This window comes from Microcaecilia unicolor, chromosome 5 (assembly GCF_901765095.1).
Source record: "Microcaecilia unicolor chromosome 5, aMicUni1.1, whole genome shotgun sequence".
Taxonomy (NCBI): Eukaryota; Metazoa; Chordata; class Amphibia; order Gymnophiona; family Siphonopidae; genus Microcaecilia; species Microcaecilia unicolor.
This window is the reverse complement of record NC_044035.1, coordinates 80,039,335-80,055,269: the sequence shown is the minus strand read 5'-3', so window position 1 is coordinate 80,055,269 and position 15,935 is coordinate 80,039,335. Positions and strand designations below refer to the sequence as shown.

At 39.4% G+C, this 15,935-nt stretch overlaps 1 protein-coding gene across 1 annotated transcript in view; it reads left to right on the top strand.

The window, feature by feature from the left end:
• Window positions 1-14,738, top strand: part of LOC115470114 (protein FRA10AC1) — a 103,564-nt gene extending 88,826 nt beyond the window's left edge. The window contains exons 12-14 of the mRNA XM_030203040.1: window positions 3,122-3,169; window positions 7,137-7,221; window positions 14,446-14,738. Coding sequence (XP_030058900.1) covers window positions 3,122-3,169; window positions 7,137-7,221; window positions 14,446-14,488 — 176 coding nt within the window. The 3' untranslated portion in view covers window positions 14,489-14,738. The remainder of the gene's footprint in view (window positions 1-3,121; window positions 3,170-7,136; window positions 7,222-14,445) is intronic.
• Window positions 14,739-15,935: the final 1,197 nt, after the last annotated feature.

The window sequence follows — 15,935 nt, the reverse complement described above, 5'->3', positions numbered from 1 at the left end:
GAAAACAGAGATGGGAGATGGATGATGGACATGAAGAAAGAAGAAATGTCAAATAGGAGACCCTGGCAAGTGAGTTAAGAGAAGACAGAGGGAAGCAGAAACCAGAGACTGGGACCAATATGATTTCAGAAAAAATGACCAGACAACAAAAAGGTATAAAAAATATTTTATTTTCAATGTTGTGAATATAATATGTTGGATTTGGAATGTACATCTTGCCAAAGTTGATGGTAAACATGGCTGGGGTCCAGGACAGAAATCTAGGAAAGGACCCCAAAGTCCATTACCAGGCTGCTCCTTCAGCTTCCAGCATGCAGGCTTTCTCTGGCCAAGGAACCAAGCACAATTGCCCTAGTTCCATCCCCTAACACCATCCCTGGCATGTGCCATCTTTATATTTTGCACAGGAGCAAGTGCCTTTCTTTCTTGTTTCTCTGGTGTTGTACTACATGCAAGGTCTAGTTTCTTGGGGTTTCCGTTTAATTTATATTTCTAGAGTTTGTGGTCACTTATTCTGTATTTGGCATTTGTGTCTTGTGTGTGTGACTGAGGTATTCTGTTAGCATGAAGTTTCCATGTAGCATTCTGTAGTAATTTGCCTATTATAATATTTAAGGCACTTCTTTTTCATAGGTAGGATCTTTGTTTTTGGAAGTTAGTGTTGGCATGGTAGATTTGCTCTAGGTTCTGAGTGACTTTTGTTTTATAGATTTTTTTAAAGTTAATTTATAATATGTCTGTAATTGAGATTACACTAGAAAACAAAATTTCTTTATATGATGAGTTTTATGGAGAATTGTCCTTGCTGTGCTCTGTATCCATTGTTGTTGGAGGGCCAGGAGGTTCTCTGGATGCAGAATGTGTTTGGCTTCAATACCATATATGTGTTGGAGGACCATGGCTCAGTGGGGCTGAATAGTGCAGTCTATTGTACTTCCCTTAGCTCTAAATTGGCCTGCAGCCACTGAAGCCTGCACTGCAACCCTCATTGAAGTTATGGGGAGTGGGGTAGGGACAGAGCATGGGTGCATCAGGTTTGCTGTTTTTTTCTTTTTCAAAAAAGTTGGCAACTCTAGTGCCCACCCATCCAACCTGTTGGCCCACCCAAAAATTGCCTTCTGGCTACGCCACTGCCCCGCACCCTCCCTTGCATTAAGTCTGTCCCCATGGGCTGCCCTCCAACCACAAATTCTGTCTCTCCCCCACCCTTAGGTCCTTTCTGATCCTACCTTCAAAGCCCTGGTGGTCTAGTGGCTTCTTCAGGGCAGGAGCAATCCTTTGTCACTCCTGTCCCCACCAGCTCTGCAGTCAAAATGGCTACTATGACTTTCCACAGCAACCTTGTGAGACTGCCGCAGGAGGTCATGCAGCCATTTTGAGATTGAAGCCAGCATGGGCAGGAGCGACTGGGGATTGTTCCTGCCTCGAAAAGACCACTATACCACCAGGGCTTTGATGGTAGGCCTGGGGAGGGCCTACAGATGGTAGGAGGGCTGCAGAGCGTGGCGGGAAGTTTTGGTTTCAGCTGAAAATGCACTTCTTTGGTAAGCAGCCCCAGATTTAACTCTCTGAATATACAGGGTCAAAATTAACACCTTGTAGAGAAAGAAAAACATACTAGGTAACTGGCAAGTGTTGGTACTTTATTTATTGCATTTGTATCCCACATTTTCCCACCTATTTGCAGGCTTACACATGGAAATTGCCACTTCCACTGCTAGGTCAGTGCTGTTCATTTTTTCAACATGTATCTCTGTAAAGCAGCTGCTCCCACTGCATGTACCAGAAAATACATGTGTACTCCTGCAGGATGGTATTTAAAAAAGCCTCTATGTCAGCAGATCCTTTTCTAAAATATCACAGGAACTGAGCATGTCCCGACCTGGATATCTCAATTTCCAGCTGAATATAGGTATAATTTGTGAAATGCTTAGATTAAATATTTAAAATTATTCACTGGATATTCTGTTGAAAATGTACCTGAAGATGTTTTTCTGATTTGATACAACATCATTATTTAAAGCCATTTTTACCACTCATTTTCAAACCCTCAAGACAAAACTGAAGCGCTGGGTACAAAATTGACAGTATCTTTGGAAGAAAGATGGAAGTGAGTTTAAGATTTAAAAAAAATGGATTGGAGAGCACTTCGTGTATTTTCATAGGACTGTAAAAATATATGGCCCAATATTCAAACATACTTACCCTTGTAGTTGCTGCTACAAGGGTAAGTGTAGCTGACCTGGCCATCCTCTGATTTTCAGTGGCATTATCTGATATATTTATTGTGTATTATCTGGATAATACTGCTGAAAATCATTACAGACCCAATATGATGAGTTGGTCTGTGGGCAGAGCAAGAGTGGCCCCGGGAGTTATCCAGTTAACAGCACTGTTCAGTTTTACAAAACATATAACTATCCAGATAAAATTGGGACAGCTTTTAGATAAAATTAGGATGCAGAAAAACTGTCCAAATTTTATCCAGTGAGCTACCCAGATAGTGGACTGCATAGCTCCACTACGTAGATAGCTCTGGCACTGACTCCCTATCCAGATATTCAGTGCTGGCCACTATCCAGATATCTGGCTTCTTTTCAGCCGCAGCAGCTGGCATTTAAAAAGAAAACTTTGACTTCCCCAGCTGAATACTGGCATGCTATAATATAACAGATAAGAGACCTAAGATCAGGCTATTCTGCCCAACATATTTCTCTGTGCTGTGCCAGAGAATCCACTTGATTTCTGGAGTTTTCTTTCACACCTCTATTCTTATTCCAATCGTTCTTACTTTATTTTTGTCTCTACCACTTCCACTACAAAACTGTTGAATATTGCTGTGACCCTTTATGTGAAGAAATATTTCCTAGTGTTACTTCCAAGTTCACATTAATGTCAGTCTTTCGTTCTAGAAAGAACTTGTGCGTTATTTATGTTGGTAAAGTATGTGACTATCTCTGTCATATCTCCCCTCTGGGTATACACAGTCAGGTCCATATGTCTCGGTTCTTTTTGGTACAGGCCTGCTCTGGGTTACTTCTACTTTGTCTATATCCTTCTGTGTTGCTGTTTTGATTTTGTAATTTATATGTACTATGTTTTACAAGCTGTTTCTTTGCAGGTGATGTATCATCAAATATTGCAGAGAAAATGGACGAATCTGATAGCGGTGAGTCCCATAGAGATATTTATCTCTGGATATCTCTTTGCTTTTAGTTTTACTTTTCTTCATAAGTGTTGTGAAATGAATGTGCGTGATAAATGGTCAAGGAAAAAAAAGATAAGTGTGAGCAAAAAATTATGTACTTTCTATAGCAGTTGTTGTGATCTGCTCCAGTGTTAATGGAGAAAAAAAATCACAGCTATGAAAAGAGGCTGGTTACAACCCCCAAAACTTCTCTTCAGATTGGTCAGGGTGCTGCCTCTGTGAGAAGCCTGAGCCTAATCCTAGCTAGGCCACAGTCCTCACAAAGGCGAAAGGAGCAAAATTTCAGTGTCTTCCACAAGGTTTGAAAAGAACAAACAGAGCATCATTCATTTCCATGTGAGCCATTTTATAATGCTTTTTCCATATATAAAACCTATTTTATATGCAGAGAAGGGCTTTTATACGATTGCACAGTCACATATATGGAAATTGTGTGCCTACTTTTTAGCAATCTGTATATAGTTATTCCCAGGAGCTTATTATGGCTGCAGCGGAGATGGAGTTGCAATGTACATGTCATATTTTATCTGGAGTCTGTAATCGGGAGAGGGGAGGTAATTAAAGAGGCAAAGTGGAAACAGTTTCAAAGCTGAGCTTTCTCTTAGCACAGTAACAGTAAATGACGGCAGATAAACACCCACATGGTCCATCCAGCCTGCCCAACAAGGTGGTTAGAGCCAAGTCCGCCACTCTGTGTGAGCCGCCGTCACCCATGCTTAAATGCTAGTTGTCAAGTCTCCACTATGCTAACCATATAGGCAACCAAACATGATATAGTCTTTGTTATACGCACATTTCATCTCCAAATATTACTGACAGTATTCAACTTACAGTCAAGATGTATTCCTCTCCCCCCGAGCTGCACAACACCCTCACTCATAGCATCTAACAAAGTGTATCACTGGAGTTGCCGAATCTTCTTTTGCCATTTGCAGAACACAGACTGTCTGGCATCAGCCTTAGTTCTCTCACACAAGATAACACCTTAACAGCCAGGCTGTGTTGCCATCGTCTTTCTGTTTAGGCATCCCCTGTGTCTATCCCATGCATTTTTGAATTCGCTCACCGTTTTTGACTTTACCATCTCTCTTGGAAGGGTGTTCCAGGTGTCTACTACCCTCTCTATGAAAAAGTATTTCCTGATATTGCCCCTAAGTCTACCTCGCTGTAACCTCCATTCATGTCTTCTAGTTCTACCACCCCTACATCTCTGGAAGAGGTTTGTTTGAATAAGTGTGACTTGGTGCTTTGTATGGATTTCCTTATATGTAAATTAAAGTGATGTTCCTAGCTGCTCTGTCATGTTAATGTTTTTGCTTTTGTAGTGGAAGGGAAGGGAAATGGGACTTGATATACCGCCTTTCTGAGGTTTTTGCAGCTACATTCAAAGCGGTTTACATATATTCAGGTACTTATTTTGTACCAGGGGCAATGGAGGGTTAAGTGACTTGCCCAGAGTCACAAGGAGCTGCAGTGGGAATCGAACTCAGTTCCCCAGGATCAAAGTCCACTGCACTAACCACTAAGCTACTCATCCACAGGTTACCTATTATTGTTTGAAAAATAATTGAGGCATCTTCAACTTGTACAATCCTCTGCAGTAAAACTGCTTCACCATGCCAGAGGTTTTGATCATGTCACCCCACTCTATATTTCAGAACATTGGTTACCAGTTGGAACTCAGCTTAAATACAGAATCTGTATGCTTGTTCACAATGGTTTAGCCCCCCAGTGCTCTGGATTATCTTGTCAGTTTTCTCATCCCCTATCGTTTATCGTTTATTCATTTTACTATACCGTTTCAAATTGTGTTTACAAAACAGAACAGTTTATATATTAATATAAAAAAATCATAATAAAAGCAAACATAAAAGGACTCCATCAATTTGATAGGAAAGCAAACTAAGACAGCCATTCTAAAAGATTGCAAACACCAATGCTTATTGGACCACCATTCATAACAAGTACATGACTAACATATAATTGTGCTGCATATTTAATTCTACCTAAAAAACTGCCTTTCATCACAGATTATTATGAAACATATTCTGAAATAAGTATGTTTTCAAGAGTTTACGGAATTGGATATAGGACTCTTCCAATCTAAGATTTTTTGGGAGACAATTCCAAAGAGAAGGGGCCAAAAAAAAGAACGCTGAGTTTCTGGTGGATTCCCATCTGGCCTTCTGTGGTGATGGGATAATTAATCTGTTGTCTGTAAGTGATCGAAGTGTTCGCCTAGGCGAATAAAGCAAAATAAGATTTGCTAAATATGATGGAATTAATAAATATAGCGCTTTATGAGTCAGGGTAAGGATTTTGAATTTTATTCTGGTTTCTACTGGAAGCCAGTGAAGTTGGAATAAAAGTGGTGTAATTCTGTCATTTTGAGGCCCTGCAGATGATACGGGCTGCAGTATTCTGTATCATCTGTAACCGTTTTATATTTTATCTTAGTAAGTCCTGCATAAATAATATTACAATAGTCCAAAAGTGTTGTAATATATGCATGTGTTAATGTACATAATGAAGCTTTATCAATTGAGTTTCTAATTGAGCGTAGTTTTCGAAGGTGATAGAAGGATTCCTGACTACCTCAGATATTTGTTCATTAAATGATAGAGCTGAGTCAATAATGACTCCAAGATATCTGAAAGATTGCACTGTTGGTATCGGTTTATCAAATAAGATAGGTATAACAGGAGGGATTGTTTCATGACCTGTAATCCATGACATAACAGTCTTGTCTGGGTTCAGTACTAAATGATGTCTTTTAAGCCAGCTAGCTACTTCATCAAGGCTATTTTGAATTTGTGTAAGTTCATTATCTGACGGTTTTACATAATGGATCAAAAGAAAGTCATCAGCATACGAATAGAAACTGATACCCAAAGATTGAATAAGTAAGGCAAGAGGACTGACATATATGTTAAACAAGATTGGTGATAGAACCGATCCTTGCGGTACCCCAGAGGAGACAGGATATGCTTTTGAAGTAGAACAGTTTTGTACTACTTTGAATGACTGATTTGCAAGAAAAGAGGCAAACCAATCATAGATCGTACCTTTTATACCAATTTCATTTAGCCGATTAAGTAGGAGATCATGATCTATAAGGTCAAACGCAGCTGATAAATCTAGTGAAATGATTAAAGCAACATAACCCTGCTCCAGTCTAGCGTGTATTTCACTTAAAAAAGAGGTTATTACTGTTTCGGTGCTGTGTCCTTTCCTAAAACCCGATTGTCTAGGATGTAGTGTGTTTTTAGATTCTATGTAAGATTGTAGTTGGTTAAACACAACTGTTTCTAATACTTTGGATAGAAATGGAAGGTTAGAAACCGGGTGATAATTTCCAGGAGAAGAGAGGGGTCTAGGGAAGGTTTTTTTATAATAGGTTTTACCAGAGCCTCTTTAAGTGTTGTTCGAACTATCCCTTCTGTAAGGTTTTTTGTAATGATTAAGTATAAATAGGCTTGTAATTTTATTGAGGGGTTCTTCAACCAACCAACTTCTAATGTTGAAATGAAGACTTGCTGTGTTTTTCTGCTTGCTGCCCTCTATTATTATTTCTCTGGCAGAACTTTTTGTTTCTAGCCTCAGTTTTTATCAGATTGTCCTGAATATCTGTGTATATTCACCACTTTCATAACTTTGAAATGGCTGGACCTAGCTCCACCAAACTTTATATGGGGTTAGTTCCTTGGGGGGAGAAGTATCAGAGTTCTACACATTTTTCAAATGTGGGGAATGATTTGGAAGGCAGCGTGAGATAGGAATAAGCTGATGATTTTGGAATAAGGAATGCATAGAGGGCTGAAAAGAGGATATCTAGAATATTGAACTTTTTACTGGGTAATCTGTGCCATTCAAATGACCAGGTTGCTTTGAAAATTCATCAGTATGCTTCTAAATTTTATTTGCACAGATACAGAAGACTCAGAGGATGCAGAAGGTCCTTCAGATGCTGACTACTGGAAAGGCCCCCTACAAGAAAAAGATGAGAAAACCCGGTGAGTTTTCTCCAGCTATCATTCACGTCTTTAATATGTGTACAAGATGCTCTAATTGAGTCATTTCCTGTGTTTTTATAAAAAGTTTCACCTTTCATAGGTAACTTGGTTGAAGTGACACTTTAATGTTTATTGATTTCTGCCTGTTATTAGACACGGGGGGGGGGGGAGGGGTAAATATCAATGTGGGCTCTATTAAGATGTGCTATTTTACTGTTAACCCCAGTTATTAGCAGCTAGGTCTCATTGCATACAATGGAACCTGTGCTAAGATAGCACGAATTAGTGGTAAAATTACATGTCTTAACAGTAGGCCACTTTGATAACTATGTACCAAATTGTGCAATCAGCCTAGCTTTTTAAAAACTTTGTATTTATAATATTTCAAATAATTCACAAGTCAAACACTTGTAACAGATAACTGAATATAAAAAAAGTAACAATTAGAAGAAATATATGTAATAAAGAAATATACAGAACATCCTTCTTAGACCACAATAATTGGGGGGAATGGCCTAGAATGGAAGGAGGTACAATAAAAGAAAGGCAATCTCTCTGTCACATAAAAAAGAAAAGGCTTTATTTTATTTAAACATTTCTAGTCCGCCTACAACTAGGCAGATCACAAATCAACATACATAATAAAAAACAAGAAGACAATAGCAAGCATTAGAGTATTCAGTATTCAAAGAATAACGGACAAGGTCAGTCCCATGTGTGTTCAAACAAATATGTCTTCAGCATCTTACTGAATTGAGCCCTACTACTGCACAATCTCAAGTAACCTGTTAACTTGTCCCAGATTTGTAGACCCGCTATTGAGAATGCAGTGTTCCTTGTGTTAGCATATACCACAGTTTTCAGTTTATCATTCATCAAAAACTTCAAATTTTCAGACCGCTAGGATCGAACGGGTCAGTATTCCTGAATTACATCTTTATGGTATCGAGGAGCACAATCAGAATACAGTGCTCAGTCTACCAATTGTACCACCTAGTACTGTACTCGAGTGTGCAAAGAACATAAGATTGGAGATATATGCTCAAACCTGGACACACCCGCCAACAGTCAGGTGGAGGCATTTTGTATCACTTGCAGTTCTTGTATCTTTGATTTTGACAAACTCAAATACAATGTATTACAGAAATTGATATGTGATATCACTAAACTTTGTACCAAAGACTGAAAATCACAATGTGGCAACATAGGCCGTAACTTTGTTTATAAATAAAACTGAAAAAAAGCTGACTTAACCGCCTGCAATACTTGATCCTTCATAGACAATAAAAGGTCCAAAGTAATGCCCAACACACGCATACATTCCTGCACTGGTAACACAGAACCACCCAAATTCATAGTACGACATTGTAGAAGAGCTGCATCCTTTCCTACAAACATCGATTCAGTTTTTCCAAAATTCAAAACTAATCTATTCAAACCCATCCATTTCTGTACAGCAGACATGCATTCACAGGATTGATCGTTTAATCACTCCTGTGTATCCTCCTTGGACTAGAAAAGGAAATGTACATCATCAGCATAGATCCTATACTCTACCTGCAAATTCCTGAAAACTCTACCCAATGAAGCCATATAGATGTTAAATAATAACACAAAAAGTGCAGAGCCTTGTGGCATTCCCTTAGTAACTGGCTTCATTATAGATACCTCTCCCATGACTTGCATCTGATGACCCTTGAAAAAGGAAGTAAACCAGTTCCTCACAACTCCTCCAATCCCTACTCCTTTAAGTTTTGATAGCAAAAGATCAATATCAACTGTATGGAGTGCTGATGACACATCCAAAGAAACAAGGCAAAATGTATGGCCTTCATCAATCCCCTACTTTAATACATCCAAAGAGGACAATAGTAGAGTTTCAACACTATGGCCTTCCCTAAAACCATATTGATAATCATCCAAACATTGTGTCAATTGTACACGTTTCTTCAATTGACTGAGAACAATTCTTTCAATTACCTTCAATATTATGGGAACCACAGTGATTGGTCTATAATTACTTAATTCAGATACATCTAAATGATCACCCTTTAAGAGTGGTTTAACAGTAGAAATCCCAGAAAATAATGATTTCTCCACAATCATAGATAAAGTTGGAGATACTGCTGATGACAAACCTCTTATAACTGTAGCTGAACAAGGATCAATCAACGATTTTGTGGGTATCAAAGAAGATACAACTTTAGTTACCTCCTGTTCTGTTGGTAAATCAAAGACAGTCCAAACATCACTAACTGTCATAAAGCATACCTACATTCCCAGTGGCTACCAATGATTTTTCTAAGTGATCCACCTTCTGCAATAGATAAGCATGATATAACCCAACACTCCTATTCATACTCATACCCATTAACCCAATAGATCAGTTCACAATCTTCTTGATGTTTAAAAAGGCATGTAAGTGCTCTGGCTCAAAGAAAACATATATGACACCTATATATATATATAGAAGGCATGGAATCAAACAAACTTAATGGTGATTAGATGGAGTGGAGGAGTGGCCTAGTGGTTAGGGTGGTGGACTTTGGTCCTGGGGAACTGAGTTCAATTCCCGGCACAGGCAGCTCCTTGTGACTCTGGGCAAGTCACTTAACCCTCCATTGCCCGCCGCATTGAGCCCGCCATGAGTGGGAAAGCGTGGGGTACAAATGTAACAAAAATAACATCGGTAATTGGCAAGCAAAGCCAGTGCTGGACAGACTTACGCGGTCTGTGCCCTGATCATGACTAGACAGATTCAGCTTCAGTAACTGGAGAACAAGGCCAGTGCCAGGCAGACTTCATGGTCTGTGCCCTGATCGTGGCTGGACAGATTTGGATGGGCTGGAGCTGGGCTTCAATGACAAATTCAGTAGTTGGAGAACAAGGCCAGTGTCGGGCATACTTCTACGGTCTGTGCCCTGAAAATGGCAAGGACAAATCAAGATCAAGTATACATCACATCATATCTTATGCTATGAGTTTACCTCGTTAGGCAGACTGGATGGACCATACAAGTCTTTATCTTCCGCCTTCTACTATATTACTTTTGGGCTCATTTTCAAAACAGAAAAACGTCTAAAAAGTGGCATAAAGCAGCATTTGGATGTTTTTTTCACAAAAACATCCAAATCAGTATTTTCGAAACCTATTTCTAGACGTTTTTTTCTATGAAGTCAGAAGTGTGTCCATTTCTCAAGGGGGCATGTCCGGGGTATGTTCAGGCTGGGAGTTGGGCGTTCCTAAGACTTAGTTTTAGTCCTGGTTTTGTTTTGTTCCATTATGGCTGAAAAACATCTAAGATGTTTTGAGCTAGACCTGAATAAGGCATAAAAAGGTGCCCTAAATAACCAGATGACCTCCCCTTATTCTTCCAGTGGTCACTAACCTCCTCCCACCCTCCAAAAATGTGATGAAAAACATTACTTACCAACCTCTATGCCAGCCTCAGATATTATACTCAGGTCCATTAGAACAGCATGCAGGTCCCTGGAGTAGTCTAGTGTTGGGTGCCGTGCACTACAGATAGGTGGACCCAGGCTCCTTCCTCCCCCTACCTGTTACACTTGTGGAGGAAACTGTGAGCCCTCCAAAACTCACCAGAAACCAGCTGTACCCACATATAGGTGCCCTTCACCTATATGGGGGTAGTGGGTTTTGGGGGCTCAGCACACAAGGTAAGGGAGCAGTGGTGAGATGTGTACCTGGGAGCATTTTATGAAGTCCACTGTAGTTCCCCCTAGGGTGCCCTATTGCTGTCCTGGCATGTCAGGGGGACCAGTGTACTAAAAATGCTGGCTCGTCCTACATCCGAATAGCTTGATTTTGTGCGTTTTGCACTTGGACATTTTTTTTTCCGAAAACAGACCAAAAAACAAAACGTCCAAATCACAAAACGTTGTTTGAAACAGTATTTTCGAAAACAAAAGACAGACGTTTTTCTTTTTTGAAAATGACCTTCTTTCCTATAGTCAGACTTAGATGTCATATCGAAAATGCCCCTCCACATAACATAAAAATGTTTGAAATAAGAGTTTTTGAGAGAGCGCTAAAAGAAAGAATAAGAATTTAAACATCTAAGATCTCTCAAAAAGGAGTTCCAACATTGAACAGCCTGAAATCCAAAAGAGCTTTTAAAAATACTAGGCTAACGTACACCTTTTTGTGAAGGAAAATGAATGATAAGTATGAGATCTTAACGTTTTGACATTTTCAGGAAAAGAAAATAATTGAATCAAATACTCTAGCCTAGCTCCTTCAAAGAGCTGAAAAAGAGTACAAGCCATTTGAAAGTAAATTTGGGCTTGTACAAGGAACCAGCACAGTTGAATTAATAAAGGAGTGGCTTTGAAACAGGCATATTTTCAAAGCACTTAGCCTTCCAAAGTTCCATAGGTTTCTATGGAACTTTGGAAGGCTAAGTGCTTTGAAAATGAGCCCCAATTTGCCATTTGAAAATCATATGTGCTGTAATATGTTGTCATGGCTGAAATTTCATAACCAGCTTATTTGTAATACCTGAATATATCAGATAGTGCTCTTCCAAAAATAGAGATCTGATAGCCTTTTTAAGATTAGGCAAAAAAGCACAAGGTGCCTTCGAGTGGGGGCATCACAACTGTACTTTATTGATCAGACCTGACATGGTCTGTATTTCAGTGTCAGGGGTCTAGTTGCAGTATCAGACTCCAAATGTATCAATCGTCCAATGGAAAGATACAATTTTGCCTAGAGAATAACAGGTCTTAAAGAGCAAAACAGGTGCCAGCAATCGGCATAGAAACGCGAGTAAGGTTCCAAAGATGATGCCTGCACGGGTAAGGAATGCAGTGTACCGACAGATTACCACTTTGTGAAAGTCAAGATTGTGACGCCCCTACTCTTGAAGGTTCCTTGTGCTTTTTTGGCTACTCGCTTTTGCTTGTGTTCTCTTGGATCCCCGCTCTTCCAAGCTTGGTCTTTTTTAGATTGCAACAACTTTGCACTGTCTTAATTACTTTATTGACTTGAAGCTCAAAAATAAGATTAGTATCTAGAATAAATCCAAGAACTGAAGAGGATTTGTCAGCCTGTAACGGTAAGCATGAGGTTAGTGTTAAAGTCTGGGGACCTGATGTATAAGGGTTACTCAGACATAACAATTTAATGTTGTCTTTGTTCATCTTTAACCTATATCACCTGGCCCATCTTTCAACGGCTTCAATACAGTCGGTTAGCTTTAAGAGAGTCTTATCACACAGTTTTGCACATGGAATGAGTACTAGCATATCATCAGCATATGAGTAATATAAAGCTGCTAGATTTTGTAAACTCTCATTGAACAAAATCTGAGAGAGAGGAGGACACCACATGGAGGGTTTCAACTAGTTGACAAGGAGTCATTCATTTTCACTTGATAAACTATATTGTCTAGAAACTGACTAAACCGGTGTATATGTATAAATCCCCTATAGGTATAAATCTGCTATATGTAGAGTGAAAGGACTGGGGGCTGCAAATATGTATAGATTCAGATGTGGGAAAACCAGGTATAACTCGGGGTCATCCAAGCCACATGTATAACTTGTACATATACAGAATAATTCTACAACAGGGTGCCTGGTAGGAACCTATATTATAAAGAAATGTAGACGCCTACTTCCCTTTATACTGTAGAATACTAATGTATATGTATGTTTAAATGTCAGGTGCAAATACATACCCAGACCAGCCACATGTAAATGGGAACCCTGCCCATGCTTTGCCCATGTGTCTGCCCTCTTTGCAAATAAGTACGATGTCAGATAAATGGATATTTGCAGAATAGTGCTTAGGCAGAATTTTGGCACATGCACACAAAGTCCATTGGTGGGGTGTTTGATAGCATGTAAGTAATCTCAACCTGGACGGTTGAGGCTCATTTTATTTATTTAAATTCTTTATAATTAATAGCATAACCTTGTTTCAATCGGATCAGGGTAAACTTCATTTGTTTGTATTATTAACATGCATGCAAATGCCATAATTCTAAACACACACCTAATATGTGCATAACTGTTAGCTTCTATGCTATAGAACTACCCCCATAGTGCTGATACTTGAGGTCTTAAGGTTTATAGTTAGAAGCTCCAATATTTGGATGGTCTATATGTACATATATGTATAATGTGACGCTGAATTATTTCCAAGACGTTTTACTTAAAATATCATATGTATGCTTAAAGGAGTCAAAGATAAAGCTACTCAGATAATCCAAAAGATTCCTACATTAGGTGGCTAAAACAATAATCTCCTTTTACCAAAATGTATATAATTGCTAAAGTCATATTTTTTAAAAGGTGTATGAGTTCAAAACATTTTTTAACGATTGTGTAGATTTCAGAAAACGTGGAGAGCCGAAAACTGTGGGGCTACAGATGAAAGTCTAGGTCTGGTGCAACAGAGGCCTTCACCTACTTATACATGTTTAAACTTTGAATCAGTGCTCTTTGATAGAGGCAAATCTCCCTCATATATTTTCTCTTCTTGGTCTAGATCAAGACTTGTATCTCTAGCTGCACAGTTTTTGGCAATTCCAAATTACTTAAGATAAAAGAAAATAATAATAAAGATATCATTCTGTCTTAGCTGCTGTTTATTATTCACCTGCTGCTTATTTATACTGCTCTTTGTACTAGGGCCAACCTTTTTTGTTGTTGTTTCTCTATTTTACTTGAGTGAATGCCTCTGATGTGGGTCCCAGTTGAGCCTCCTAAAGCAGCTTCTGATTCACACATTGTTGACCCAGCCTCATGTATCTGTTACCTTAGATGTGTGAGATGAGAAGCAGAACCCTGGTAATGTGTCCTGTGCATCCTTTCTTTTCTGTTTTTCTTCTTTGGTGTTGCTTTCTATATTCCTTCTTTCAGATTCAGTAATTTCAAGACCCTGTCCATGGTCTATGTCCTTTTGCATTCTGAATCACCTAGCTAGTTGGAACATTATTGCCCCAGAAACTGTTCAGGGTAAATTCCACACCTTCTTTAACTTAACCCCACCTGCTATGAAACCTGAGACCTAAGTTTGGAAATCATATTCTGTTCTTGTGTGCAGCATATTCATTGGGCCTTCTGTATACGTTATGGGCTCACATTTTAAAAGCATGTGTAGTTATGTAAAAGTAGTGTCCTATAGATGAGACTTAAGTATTAATTTTCCCTGAGACAGTACTTATAAGTACAATGTTCTTTTTTTTTTTTATTACAGGGAAGAAGAATTTGATGAATATTTTCAAGATATGTTTCTTTGAAGTTTCTACAGCAAATCTTTTATATTTTCCCTAGACATCTATGCGAACTGCCTTCAAATTTAAACTGTTACAACCTGCTATAACTTGTGTTTTGCTGTTTCTGTTTGTGCGTTCACAGTGTTTGGTAAAAGGTACAGTTTGTAATCTATTCATGAAAGATGACTTACAAATACTGGCCTGATTCCTTCCTGTTTATTAATATGTCCTAGTGTATAAGGGACATGTTGGCACCCCGACATAATAGACCATACAAAACAACAACAAAAAAAACCCAACAAACAGACCATGACAAAAAAAAAACCCACAACAAAACAGATTTATTATTCTCACTAGATACAAGTGTGGATAGTGAAGTCAAGCCGTAGGCAGGTGCCAGGACTTTCAAGTGACAAGCCGTGGACTTTCTCAGTAATTTATGGCTCCTCCACTTCTTTGTACCCTTCAAATTCATACCATTCAAAAATAAATCTATTTCATCAGGCCCTTTTGTCAGGAGTCTTTTTATGTCAGGAACTTTTTTTGTTTGGAGCTTTTTTTGTCTGGTTTGACTGGGTGCCGGACAAGTTATATCCTCACTAGTGGGTAAAGTGGCAAGACATTGATTTCTTTTCAATATAAGCACAGTCTCTTCTAAAATTTGCTTTTCTTGAGAGCTAATTTTTGTACTTTGAATTTAGTTCTTCAGTTTTGTGTTTACAGTTCAATTTTGAGAAAATGGGTGTGTTTAATTTAACATTAAGGAAACATTTTTAATGGCATAGCAGCTGGAACTTTTGTCAGTAGCATTGCTATAAATGATTTGCCCTGAAAGTTCTCCATTGACAAGCAGGAGAAATTACCCACACAGATAATTCTCTGAGCTCAGAAAAGCCTGGAAGGTTTTGCCGAGAATGCATGGGACTTCTTGCACACTTACTACCTCATGAGTCCCCTCAGTTTATTTCATTTACTAGCCGTTAAGCCCGTTAAAACGGGTGAGATTTCCAGCTACCCTCCTCGCTGCCGCTCCCTCCCCCCTCCGCGCCGGGCCCCATGCACTGACCTGACAGCGCCTCTCACCTCCGTGTGAAAGCGCTGCAGGCAACAGCAGATCGCTCTGCTGATGCCTGCAGCGCTTCCACATGGAGGTGAGAGGCACTGTCAGGTCAGTGCAGGGGGCCCGATACGGAGGGGGGCGGGAGCAGCGGCGGGGATGGGGGGAGGGTGGTGCGCATGATGTTCGTTTCCAGGCGGCAGCGGCAGTGTCCGACTCCGTTTCCCTCTCTGTTCCGCCCTCTGACATCATCACGTCTTGACGCGAGGGCGGGACAGAGAGGGAAGTCTCTACTGCGCATTTGCAGATGAGTCGGTCACTTGCCATTTATATGTATGATACCATTGCTGAGACATGTTAGTGCTTTCTCTTATATTTTTTCTAATTACTGCTAAATTGAAGAGAAATTCTTGT